The sequence below is a fragment of the Oncorhynchus masou genome, chromosome 1, assembly GCF_036934945.1.
Source record: "Oncorhynchus masou masou isolate Uvic2021 chromosome 1, UVic_Omas_1.1, whole genome shotgun sequence".
Taxonomy (NCBI): Eukaryota; Metazoa; Chordata; class Actinopteri; order Salmoniformes; family Salmonidae; genus Oncorhynchus; species Oncorhynchus masou.
The window spans coordinates 15,814,157-15,827,898 of record NC_088212.1 but is presented as its reverse complement, the minus strand read 5'-3'; the positions used below and the strand labels follow the sequence as shown (position 1 = coordinate 15,827,898).

General features: G+C 45.3%; 1 protein-coding gene across 1 annotated transcript in view; it reads left to right on the top strand.

Moving 5' to 3' along the window:
- The window catches only part of skic3 (SKI3 subunit of superkiller complex), a 39,436-nt gene extending 25,733 nt beyond the window's left edge, over window positions 1-13,703 (top strand). The window contains 18 exon segments of the mRNA XM_064946036.1: window positions 87-155; window positions 301-375; window positions 559-700; window positions 866-959; window positions 1,132-1,209; window positions 1,308-1,432; window positions 1,508-1,631; window positions 1,753-1,977; window positions 3,487-3,559; window positions 3,657-3,710; window positions 3,878-3,989; window positions 4,132-4,260; window positions 4,519-4,643; window positions 9,070-9,234; window positions 9,362-9,514; window positions 11,156-11,286; window positions 11,729-11,858; window positions 12,435-13,703. Coding sequence (XP_064802108.1) covers window positions 87-155; window positions 301-375; window positions 559-700; window positions 866-959; window positions 1,132-1,209; window positions 1,308-1,432; window positions 1,508-1,631; window positions 1,753-1,977; window positions 3,487-3,559; window positions 3,657-3,710; window positions 3,878-3,989; window positions 4,132-4,260; window positions 4,519-4,643; window positions 9,070-9,234; window positions 9,362-9,514; window positions 11,156-11,286; window positions 11,729-11,858; window positions 12,435-12,509 — 2,079 coding nt within the window. The 3' untranslated portion in view covers window positions 12,510-13,703.
- The last annotated feature ends 39 nt before the right edge of the window (window positions 13,704-13,742 follow it).

The following is a 13,742-nucleotide window of genomic DNA, read 5'->3' as shown; positions in this document are numbered from 1 at the left end:
ATCTACTGATGTTTATTGAAAGCGTCAACTTCCATAGTGTGTGTTATTTTATTATTCGCTTCATTCCTGCTCCATTGCTTTCCCAGCTGTCCCATGAAGCCTTTAAGATCGCCCAGTCTTTGGAACCACTGTATGTCAACTGCTGGATTGGACAGGTATCTTGTGACATGCCTACAAGGCACCAGAGACCGTAACCATGCAAGTCAGTGTTATACAGACATGTTCTAACCTCTCATCCCTTTCTTGTTCTCCTCTTCTCCATCACTTTGCTCCCCACATCCCGTTTTCTACTACTACCAGGCCCTTATTGCAGAGATGGTGGGCAGTTATGATACCATGGACCTGTTCAGACACACCACAGAGCTCAGGACACACGTATGTCAATTCATTCCTCCATTTCGACTACTTTTGGTGGTCCTCAGCTGAGACCTATTGGAATGATGTTGTAGCATCTCATTGTCTGGTATTCTGTTATCCTGTCTTGTTTTATTCTCTTGCTCTCTCCTTTCGTTGTCCTTCTGTCTCTCTCTCAACCCCCCCCCCCACATACACACCTAGACGGAGGGGGTAAAGGGCTATGCTTACTGGGTTTGTGCCACTCTGCTGGATAAGAGTAACAGGGACTCTGAGCTCTATCGCTACAACATCGTCCAGATGAACGCGGTGTCTGCCGCTCAGGTGGCTTTGAGCAAGTACACAGGTGTGTGGTTGAGTCTTCAATTAAGCTTTCTTACAATGGCCTTCTTATGCCATAATTGGCTAAACTTGAGATTGTTGGACCTTGTATCTTCAGTCTTTGATTGTCAATTTTAGAAATGAGCTCTAAGCCTAAAGGGAAATGGTTAATTACTTTCTATCTTGTCAGAGCGGATCCAGACAGACCCTGATGCCTTCGTCATGCTGGGTTTCCTCAACGAGCACCTGCAACTAAAGAAGCAGGCAGTGCTGGCTTACCAGAGGTGTGTACGTCTGGAAATGGATTGTGTGTGCCTGCGTGTTACAGTGCGCCTCTACTTGCTATTTAAATGAAAGGTTAAATAGCAAATTAATCTCTTCTGTTTTTCATGAAGTAATTCACTAATGCCATATGTCACTAATCACTAATGCCAGACTTCTTCCTCTTCTCCTCAGAGCTGTGGAGTTGCTGCAGGCTACGCCTTCCGTGGAGTTACTGGCCTTCTCCCTTGGAAGCTATGGCCGTGCCCTCTGGTACCACAACACTTTGTCCTCGTACAGACGTTCCGAAATGATTGAAAGATCTCAAAAAACAGGTTTCGTAGTGTAAGTGTGGTGTTTCTACCCCTCAGCAACACAGGCCAATGGGAGGAGGCGGTGCACGTTTACTCTTCCACACCTCTAGAGGTTCTCCACGACTTGGCTGGTCTGGCGCTGGCCTACTGCAGAGCAGGACTCATCCCAGAGAGCATCAGTGGTGAGTGGCTCATTCAGTGTCGGGGGGGGTATTTTTATATGTGTGGATGCCTTTCAACATTGCCCTGTCTCTTAGCCTATGAGAAGGCTCTGATGGTGACCTCTACTGAGAAAGAGAAGGCCTACATTCTGACTTCTCTGGCTCTGCTGCAGCACAGACTGGGGAACATGGACTCTGCTAAAACACTGCTCTTCAAATGGTCAGTTCCTCCTGACGCACCACTGCTTCAACACTTCTCCCTTCACACACTGAATGACTGAACCTACGGTATGTGTCTCTCTGTGTGTTTCTGTCTCTTTGCGTCTGTGTGGTGTCCGTAGCTCCATGCTGAAGGAACCTGTGCCAGAGTCTCTGCTGTGCCTGTGTGCTCTGGGGCTTGTCCATGGGGACAGCACCCTGGCCAGCGCGGCCCTCACTGAGCTGCTGAAGCAGGGCAGGGCCACTGGGGCTGCCGTGGAGCAACGCTGCCTGCTCACCTGCACCTTGCTGGCACTGCAGGGCAACTACAGCGCTGTGCAGCGAGAGGCCTCCAGGGCCGTCCACAGGTACACCTCAACTCCACTGGGTGTAGTCAATAGTCCAAAGGGAAACATTTTGCTACTAAAACTAGTTTCTTATTGGACCAAATACTAGGTAGGTCCAGGTAGTTACCTCCATGTTTCAGCTTGGCTCCATTTGGTTCCTAGGATATGCAGCCCAAGTCTCAATATTGACCCCTAATCCCGGCCTGTACTACAGACCTATTCCATCCCCCTTCCCTTGAGTAGCATCACGGTCCCTTTTCTTATACAGTACCAGTCAAGTTTGGACACACCTACTCATTCAAGGGTTTTTCTTTATTTTGACTATTTTCTACTTTGAAATAACACATATGGAATCATGTAGTCACCAAAAAAGTGTTAAACAAATCATATTTTAGATTCTTCAAAGTATCCACCCTTTGCCTTGATGACAGCTTTGTACACTCTTGGCATTCGCTCAACCAACTTCACCTGGAATGCTTTTCCAACAGTCTTGAAGCAGTTCTCACATATGCTGATCACTTGTTGGCTGCTTTTCCTTAACTCTGCGGCCCAACTCATCCCAAAATATCTCAATTAGGTTGAGGTCGGGTGATTGTGGAGGCCAGGTCATCTAATGCAGCACTCCATCACTCTCCTTCTTAGTCAAATAGCTCTTACACAGCCTGAAGGTGTGTTTTGGGTCTTTGTCCTGTTAAAAACAAATGGTAGTCCCACTAAGTGCAAAGAGGAGTATCGCTGCAGAATGCTGTGGTAGCCATGCTGGTTAAGTGTTCCTTGAATTCTAAATAAATCAGACTCTGTCACCAGCAAAGTACCATCACATCATCTTCTCCATGCTTCATGGTGGGAACCACACATGCAGAGATCATCCTTTCACCTACTCTGCGTCTCACAAAGACACGGATGTTGGAACCAAAAATCTCAACCAAAGGACAGATTTCCACCGGTCTAATGCCCATTGTTCGTGTTTCTTGGCCCAAGCAAGTCTCTTCTTCTTATTGGTGTCCTTAAGTAGTGGTTTCTTTGCAGAAATGTCAAGGTCTGATTCACTCAGTCTCCTCTGAACAGTTGATGTTTAGATGTGTCTGTTACCTGAACTCTGTAACAGCCCTATTTGGCATGTGTCTATCTTCTGTATACCACCCCTACCTTGCTACAACACAACTGATTGGCTCAAATGCATTAATAAGGAAAGAAATTCCACAAATTAACTTGAAATGCATTCCAGGTGACTAACTCATGAAGCTGGTTGCGAGAATGCCAAGAGTGTGCAAAGCTGTCAATGGCAAAGGTGCGGCTACTTTGAAGAATCTCAAATATATGGTTAACACATGGAATCAAGTAGTATCTCATAGTTCTGATGTCTTCACTATTATTCTACAATGTAGAAAATAGTCAAAATATGAGTAGGTGTCTCCAAACTTTTGACTGGTCCTGTAGTTTAGGATTAAAGAAAGCACTAGAATCTCTTCCATATGAGTAGGTATGTAGATACAGATAGTAACACGCTTTCTTGTTGTGTTGGTGCAGTAACCCTGGCAACCCTTCCCTGTGGGCCCTGCTTTCCAGACTGGTGCCACAGTATTACCCCAGGAAGGCCAAGGTACGTCATCTCACTCACTCACTCACTCACTCACTCACTCACTCACTCACTCACTCACTCACTCACTCACTCACTCTGCTTATGTTGTGTGTTCAAGGGAGGTGCAGTGGCAGGCCACGTTGCGTGTCTCTCCAGCATGACCCAAGGAAAGGTACGTGTGCACCCCTGCCCACACGCCTCACCCATACCCGTCGTCTCTGCTTGACACCCCCCAAATGTCACCACTGATCTTCTCGGTTTGGTTCCCTCCCTCTCACTGTGTCTATTCTGTCCCTGTGTGTGGGTGTGCTGCCTGCCACTACCTGTGTGTGGCTGTAGAGGGCACTGCTGTACAGTGGAGTGAACCAGCTGGCATGTGGCAGGCACTCTGGAGAAGATCGCAGCAGGAACGCCCTGAAGACCATGCAGAGGGCTGTGCTACTCTGCCCCGGTAAGGCCATGATGATCACACACACACAGTCTTTTCCAACATAAACATCTACACACAAAGCCTCAATCCCTTTAAGACTGTGTATAGACACTGTGTATGGATTCCCTGATGTAACATGTTCCTCACCCCGTCTGTCTGTCAGATGACCCGGCGGTGTGGGCGGGGCTAATGGCTGCTTGTCACACAGAGAACACAGCCTGCTCCCTTTCTGGCTCCACCCCTGGCAGACGAGGCTTGGAGCAGGTGCTCATGGCCGTGGTGTCAGAGAAAGGTAGGTCAGCACTGGTCTGAGGTGTGTGTGTGTGTGACTCTGTGTACATGTGTAGAAAAGTCATGTATCATTATTTAAGTTCTGGATCGAAAGAAAGTATTTAAATGTGAGACTTTTTCCCTCGCTCCATTTGTTTATCTTTTCTTTAACCTTTTTGTGTGTGTGTGTGTGTGTGTGTGTGTGTGTGTGTGTGTGTGTGTGTGTGTGTGTGTGTGTGTGTGTGTGTGTGTGTGTGTGTGTGTGTGTGTGTGTGTGCAGTACGGAATGTGGAGGAGGTGGAACAGCCTCTGGCCCAGGCTCTGGAGGGTTGGGTGCTGCAGCAGGCTGTGACAGGACTGACAAGTGGAGGCCAGCTAGAGCAGGCTGAGGCCCTCTGCTCTCAGGTACACACACACACACGTTAAATACTGTTGAAGTAATATGGCTACAGGTTCATCTACCTCACCTAAAGCCCATTCTTGCGGGAAGCTGCTATAGACTACCAAGTGCTAACAGTCAGTATCTGGATAATATGTGTGAAATGCTTGATAAGGTACAGCATGTGATATCAACAGAGAAGTATATTTTCTGGGTAATTTTAAATATTGACTGACTTTCATCAAGCTGCCACTCAAGAAAAAACGTAAAACTGTGACCAGTGCCTGCAAACTGGATCAGGTTGTCAGTCAACCTACCAGGGTATTTACAAACAAATATAATAGCCATATCTAGGAAAACCACTGTTCCAAAGGCTGGCTAATATAATGTATAAGAGGTCATACAATAAGTTTTGTAGTGATTCATATGTTGATGTAAAGAATATTTGCTGGTCTGATGTGTAATGAGGAGCAACCAGACGCTGCACTTGACACATTTATGAAACTACTTATTCCCAGTTACTAATAAGCACACCCATTAAGAAAATGACTGTAAACACTGTTAAATCCCCTTGGATTGATGAGGAATTGAAAAATAGTATGGTTGAGAGGAATGAGGCAAAAGGTATGGCAATTAAGTCTAGTAGCCCAACTGATTGGCAAACATTCTGCAAATTAAGAAATCATGTGACTAAACTGAATAAAAAGAAACAACACCATGAAACAAAGATGAATGATAGTAAAAAGCTTTGGGGCACCTTTAAAATTAAATGTTGGAGAAAAAAGCCAACTGCTCCATCATTCATTGAATCAGATAGCTCATTCATCACAAAGACCACTGATATTGCCAACTACTTTTTAAAAACTTTTTCATTGGCAAGTTTTGCAAACTTAGGCATGACATACCAGCAACAAATGCTGACACCACACATCCAAGTACCTTAAATTGAAGATGTGGCAATATTGTCTGCTATTATCCTCAATATTTTCCATCCAGATTGTCAGACCCCGGTGGCTTGTCATTATTGATAGACAATAACATTTTCACCTCATCCACACTGACTTGAAGGAATTAAAAAGTACAATTTTTGTCTTTCATAATTTGGTCCGATACTTGAAAGCGTGTGCCCTCAGGCCTGGAGGGAAGCAAAGTCATTCCGCAACCCAAGAATTGTAAAGCCCCCTTTCTGGCTCAAATAGCCGACCAATCTGCCTGTTACCAACCCTTAGTAAACTTCTGGATAAAATTGTGTTTGCCCAAATACAATGCTATTTCACAGTAAACAAATTGACAACAGACTTTCAGCATGCCTATAGGGAAGGACACTCAACAAGCACAGCACTTACACAAATGACTGATTGGCTGATAAAAATTGATGATGAAATGATTGTGGGGCCTGTCTTGTTAGACTTCAGTGCACGTTTTGACATTATCGATCATAGTCTGCTGCTGGAAAAACATAGGTGTTATGGCTTTACACCCCTTGCTATAATGTGGATAAAGAGTTACTTCACTAACAGAACACAGAGAGTGTTCTTTTAATGGAAGCCTCTCAGACATAATCCAGGTAGAATCAGGAATTCCCCAGGGTAGTGTTGAGTAAAGCTAGAGTGCCTATGTATGCGGATGACTAAACACTATACATGTCAGCTACTACAGTGACTAAAATGACTGCAACACTTAACAAAAAGTTGCAGTTAGTTTCAGAGTGGCTGGCAAGGATTAAGTAAGCCCTAAATATTTCTAAAACTAAAAGCATTGTATTTGGGACAAATCATTCACTTAACCCGAGACCTCAACTAAATCTTGCAATGAATAATGTGGAATTTGAGCAAGTTGAGGAGACTAAACTGCTTGTAGTAACCCTGGATTGTAAACTGTCATGGTCAAAACATATTGATACAACAGTAGCTAAGATGGGGAGAAGTCTGTCCGTAATAAAGTGTTGCTCTGCCTTCTTAACAGCACGATCAACAAGACAGGTCCTACAGGCCCTAGTTTTGTCGTACCTTGACTACTGTTCAGTCATGTGGTCAGGTGCCACATAAAAGGACTTAGGAAAATTGCAATTGGCTCAGAACAGGGCAGCATGTCTCGCCCTTGCATATTATTAATATTAGCTCTATGTACATGCATGTCAATCTCTCCTGGCTCAGTGGCAGAGAGATTACAGTGACTTCATCAGTACTTGTATTTATGAGAGATATTAACATGTTGAATACACCAAGCTGTCTGAACTACTGGCACACAGCTCGGACATCCATGCATAGCCCACAAGACGTGCCACCAGAGGTCTCTTCACAGTCCCCAAGTCCAGAACAGACTATGGGAGGCACACAGTACTACATAAAACCATGACTACATGGAACTCTATTCCACATCAAGTAACTGATGCATGCAGTAAAATTAGATTTAAAAAAACAGATTTAAAAACACCTTATGGAACAGCAGGACTGTGAAGCAACACAAACATAGGCACAGACACACACGATAACATGCGCACTATACACACACATACACATGGAGTTAGTACTGTAGATATGTACAGTGCCTTGCGAAAGTATTCGGCCCCCTTGAACTTTGCGACCTCTACCCACATTTCAGGCTTCAAACATAAAGATATAAAACTGTATTTTTTTTTGTGAAGAATCAACATAAGTGGGACACAATCATGAAGTGGAACGACATTTATTGGATATTTCAAACTTTTTTAACAAATCAAAAACTGAAAAATTGGGCGTGCAAAATTATTCAGCCCCTTTACTTTCAGTGCAGCAAACTCTCTCCAGAAGTTCAGTGAGGATCTCTGAATGATCCAATGTTGACCTAAATGACTAATGATGATAAATACAATCCACCTGTGTGTAATCAAGTCTCCGTATAAATGCACCTGCACTGTGATAGTCTCAGAGGTCCGTTAAAAGCGCAGAGAGCATCATGAAGAACAAGGAACACACCAGGCAGGTCCGAGATACTGTTGTGAAGAAGTTTAAAGCCGGATTTGGATACAAAAATATTTCCCAAGCTTTAAACATCCTAAGGAGCACTGTGCAAGCGATAATATTGAAATGGAAGGAGTATCAGACCACTGCAAATCTACCAAGACCTGGCCGTCCCTCTAAACTTTCAGCTCATACAAGGAGAAGACTGATCAGAGATGCAGCCAAGAGGCCCATGATCACTCTGGATGAACTGCAGAGATCTACAGCTGAGGTGGGAGACTCCGTCCATAGGACAACAATCAGTCGTATATTGCACAAATCTGGCCTTTATGGAAGTGGCAAGAAGAAAGCCATTTCTTAAAGATATCCATAAAAAGTGTTGTTTAAAGTTTGCCACTAGCCACCTGGGAGACACACCAAACATGTGGAAGAAGGTGCTCTGGTCAGATGAAACCAAAATTGAACTTTTTGGCAACAATGCAAAACGTTATGTTTGGCGTAAAAGCAACACAGCTCATCACAATGAACACACCATCCCCACTGTCAAACATGGTGGTGGCAGCATCATGGTTTGGGCCTGCTTTTCTTCAGCAGGGACAGGGAAGATGGTTAAAATTGATGGGAAGATGGATGGAGCCAAATACAGGACCATTCTGGAAGAAAACCTGATGGAGTCTGCAAAAGACCTGAGACTGGGACGGAGATTTGTCTTCCAACAAGACAATGATCCAAAACATAAAGCAAAATCTACATTGGAATGGTTCAAAAATAAACATATCCAGGTGCTAGAATGGCCAAGTCAAAGTCCAGACCTGAATCCAATCGAGAATCTGTGGAAAGAACTGAAAACTGCTGTTCACAAATGCTCTCCATCCAACCTCACTGAGCTCGAGCTGTTTTGCAAGGAGGAATGGGAAAAAATGTCAGTCTCTCGATGTGCAAAACTGATAGACATACCCCAAGCGACTTACAGCTGAATCGCAGCAAAAGGTGGCGCTACAAAGTATTAACTTAAGGGGGCTGAATAATTTTGCACACCCCAATTTTTCAGTTTTTGATTTGTTAAAAAAGTTTGAAATATCCAATAAATGTCGTTCCACATCATGATTGTGTCCCACTTGTTGTTGATTCTTCACAAAAAAATACCGTTTTATATCTTTATGTTTGAAGCCTGAAATGTGGCAAAAAGTCGCAAAGTTCAAGGGGGCCGAATACTTTCGCAAGGCACTGTAGTAGTAGGGGCCTGAGGGCACACAGAGTGTTGTGAATATACAATTTTAAAAACATTACAATACAAACTGCCTCCATAAGAAATACAAATACACCCTGTACATGCAACAGTCATACGTCCGCTGTACGCTCAGCACTTCCAAACCACATCCGTCATACATCTCTCTGAGCTTTGGAGTCTAATTTGAAAGTGAAGGAGTTTTCATGTTTGATCTCCTGAAGGTGTTCTTCCTCTCCTGAAATTCTCCCTCTAACCCCATCTCTCCTGCCTCTCTCCCAGGTCCTGAGTGTGTCTCCTGAGCACCCCGCTGTAGTCCTGCTGTTGAGGCAGGTGCAGTGTGAACACCTCCTCCTGTCTAGTTCCGGTACTGCCCTGCCAGCTTCTGTCCTGGAGCAGCTCAGCAGTGCCGTCTCAGCCAATCACACCTCAGTGGCCGCCTGGCACGTGAGTCACACACATTGCTGACTGGGGAAGGGGGGGGGGGGGGTTTGAAGATATTGGCCTGGATGTCTGTAAAGTATTGTATGTTCGCGTCCTTCTTCCCTCACTTGTCTCTCCCCTCCTCTCTCAGTGGCTGGCGGAGGTGTATCGTACCCAGGGTCTGCTGGTACAGGCAGTAATGGCCTACAGACAAAGCCTGCAGCTGGCCTCCCAGCTTGACCTCCACAGTGGGAAAATGGCATGTCTTCTGCGCCTAGCCCTGCTGGCCCTCAGCCCCTGCATGGTGAGTCTCTCTCTGGGACTAGCCCTGCTGGGTATGGTGAGTCTCCCTCTGGGACTAGCCCTGCTGGCCCTCAGCCCCTGCATGGTGAGTCTCTCTCTGGGACTAGCCCTGCTGGGTATGGTGAGTCTCTCTCTGGAACTAGCCCTGCTGGGCATGGGGAGACTCTCTCTGGGACTAGCCCTGCTGGGCATGGGGAGACTCTCTCTGGGACTAGCCCTGCTGGGCATGGGGAGACTCTCTCTGGGACTAGCCCTGCTGGGCATGGGGAGACTCTCTCTGGGACTAGCCCTGCTGGGCATGGGGAGACTCTCTCTGGGACTAGCCCTGCTGGGCATGGGGAGTCTCTCTCTGGGACTAGCCCTGCTGGGCATGGGGAGACTCTCTCTGGGACTAGCCCTGCTGGGCATGGGGAGACTCTCTGGGACTAGCCCTGGGGAGCTGGGCATGGGGAGACTCTCTCTGGGACTAGCCCTGCTGGGCATGGGGAGACTGGGACTCTCTGGGACTAGCCCTGCTGGGCATGGGGAGACTCTCTCTGGGACTAGCCCTGCTGGGCATGGGGAGACTCTCTCTGGGACTAGCCCTGCTGGGCATGGGGAGTCTCTCTCTGGGACTAGCCCTGCTGGGCATGGGGAGTCTCTCTCTGGGACTAGCCCTGCTGGGCATGGGGAGACTCTCTGGGACTAGCCCTGCTGGGCATGGGGAGACTCTCTCTGGGACTAGCCCTGCTGGGCATGGTGGGGATGATTGATTCAACATATTTAATACTGAACTTATTATAGGATTTTGTTGATGGAGTTTCTGGAATACCATGGGATGTTAAATGTACAGTTATTTACACAACCATGACAAGTCAAGAATCTGGAGTTTGTTTGTAGTATTCCAGTAAATTACACAAGTGATCCTTGACATGTGAACCCTTTTTCCTAAAAATGTCTGAAATGTGGTTAAACCAAGGTAGCCGGTGTATTGGGTCAGTTGCTAACACAAAACACGGGCCCATCCCCCCCAAATACAGAGACCAACAACAGAACACAAACAGACGGCAGGTTAGTGAGGAATGACACACACACAATGATGGGACAACTGATCAAAGCCAAGTGGAAATGCAAACAGCACCAAGGGTATTCATTGTCCCTTTCAACAGCCCCAGTGTATGTACAGCTCTAAAAGGGGAGGTTTGAGTTCTGCATCAGGCCTGTGAGCATAGCTGTGAGAAGTAGGGGTGCTGATGGTGCTGCAGCACCCCCTGAAAATATATATATTTTTAAAAGGAAACAAATGTCCCACTAAAGTAGTTCAATGGGCCTTTACTAGGCCTGTATTAGTGGACAAATATAGCAGTCTGTAGGGAAGAAAAAAATAAACCAAACATCTTCATGTGGCCATGGCTGTGAGACTTTTTAAGAGGAATAGTGAACCTTGATGAGGGAGGGGAATGAACGTTTCTCTTCCTGTGGGATGGTAATTATCTGTCTCAGTACCTGCTGAGCCCAAATTAGATTGCAGACAAAGCCTTGAGTAGCATTAGACAATTCCTTGATTAAACAGTGGAACATTGCATTGTCAAGGGACATTCACCATCTGCTCACCTATATGGAGGTATGAAATGTCTTTTGTTTTTTTTCTTGTGTGTTTCAGTCGAAAGTCCCTGGTGATGAATGGAAGGAGCTGGTTCTGGAGGCGACCACTGAGGCTCTGAAGCTGGGCCCCTCCCCTGTAGCCCTCCTTGTCCAAGCCCTGCTACACTTCTCCACAAAGATGTCTGCCAGGTGGGAACCCCTGCTACTCATCAGAGTGGCTGGAGATGTCCCAATTATCTCCTTTCTCCCAGTGTGGACTTATTCACTTCTTTACCAGTAGTTTCCTTTCAAGTTAGGAATCAGGAATATGGTGAAAACTCCCACTAGCCAATGTCTCCACCAAGGCAATGCTTTTGGATTTACGGGAAGTAGTGAATGAGTGAACACTTCAGGATAAAGGAGATATTATTGGGATGTACCCATAATCTCCATTTCATATTCTCGCTCCTCGAACCATGACAGCAAATCTTCAATGAATGTGTTCCAACAGTACAGTTGATATTACCAGACAGCTTATTCTTGTGTGACACAACTTCATAACACATTCTCAATAGTAAAAGCCTGTGCACATCCACTGCAAACAACTCTCTGTCGTCTGAGTCGGATTGCTCTGATTGTTGTTGTGGTCCAGGGAGACGCGGCGTTTGTTGGAGAGGCTGGTGTACTTCCCCTCCCAAGGTTACCCAGAGACTGTGGCGTGTGTGGCTCGCTGGTACCTCCTACGCCACCTGCATGCCAAAGACGACTTTGAGCTGATGGACGTGAGTACAGAATGAACCAATTACAGCCAAAAGATTTCCAAGAAGTATACAAGTATTCATGTGTGATTGTTTTAAAAAGACTAATATAACAGTATTTGTGGTGAAAATGAGATGCCATATTTAATACAGGAGAAAGTAGTATATTTACTGTGTATTGATTGCTTGGTCTGTCGAAGCATGGAGCACAATTGAGGTCAGGTGTACTGTTTCAATAAGGAGCAGGCCAGCCAGGTGGGATGCACTGATGTAGCAGCAGTTAGCTAGGGACTTCCAATCAGGTAACAGAAGATCATTAGCCTAATGTCTCAGAGGATAAAGAGATGAGGAGGGTCAGGTGGTCAAAACACTAGCCTCTGAAGATTGTATCTTGAAACGTTTTGAACAGCGCGGCAGTGGTCATATCATTCATAGGGTGTGTTTGTATGCATGAGATGACCACTATGTCCTGCTATGCTGTTCAAAGGGTATGCTGCATGTAGGTAGAAGGTAGTGGTACGCAGTGAAAACATCCCTTAAAACATATTCCTGTCACAATGTTTAGTGTTCCTATTCAGCAGTTTTACTGTGTGTCTTTAGACCCTGGTGGATGACGCCAAAGCCAGTGGAGACAGCAGACTGCTGGAGTTCCACACACGACTCACCACTTCCTGACTGCCCACTACAGACTGACTGACTACCAGGGGACAGCACAGCTCCATCCACGGCCAGCCACTCACACTGCAAACAATGCATGACCTGAAGTCAACAATGTATCTCCTTCATTGCTTGACTCTTGTGCTTTCTTGGTCTTTCACAATCGTGTCAAAAGTTTACAGTACTTATGGTATTTGTATGAAATAGATTAGTTTAGGCAATCAGTTCTTACTATGGGATATTGAGATTTGGGAATAACACCAACAGGAGGCAATGAGAGTCGAAACACTAGCCTCTGAAAATGGTATCTTAACTTTTTGAGCAGCGCGGCAGGATGTAGAGTGGTCATATCATGCATAGGTTATGTTGTCGCCTATGTATGACCGTATGCATGAGATGACCACTCCTCTATATCCTGCCATGATGTTCAAAGGGTATTCTTTATGTAGGTAGAGGGGAGGCACGGTAGTGGTAAGCAGTGAACACATTCCTGTCACAATGTTTTACTTCCAGGGTGTAACAGTTTAACTTCAAGTCCTTAGAGGTGCATTCTGTAGCTTTAAGTAAATTTCTCCAGTGGCAACTCACAGTACCACAAACACATTCAGCCAAAAAGCAAATGGGTACATTTGGATGCACCCAAACCTACACCTTCAGATTCAGCACTTTTGACCAGAAAGAAATAACTCAATTCCAAAACATATGTATGGTCTCCCTACAGCTTCTGGTGAATGCTCACTTAACCCATATTTAACTGATCACTTACTAGATGCCTTGACTGACACTTGTGATATTGACAGACAAACAAGATATTGTTTCAATTATGTAGTTGGCTAATTAAGAATGTAAGCTTTGTTATTGCACTATGCTGTTTATCATGTAGGAAAGTGCCTTCAGAGCATGAGCTATATTAACATATCTGCTTTTGGGTGTCGCCTTAAGACAGAAAGGATGTATCATTTAATAACACTTTTAATTTGCGCTCAAAGCCAACCCACTGGTGCGGAAGGCCACCCTTGATGTATATGCTCTAAGTCTGCCCATGAGTCAGGACTGAAGAGTAAAGATGGTTGAAATCACATCACACGCCACTGGGTCTCAAACTCCTTAGATTCCAGTGTAGTTTGCACTGTGCATACTGAGGAAATTGTGTTTAAAACGAGGCACTTTCTCTGAAACGCATCAGCAATAAATATAATTGAAGGAAATTAAGCCGCTGTCCTGAACCTGCTTTTACAATTGTTGCTTATT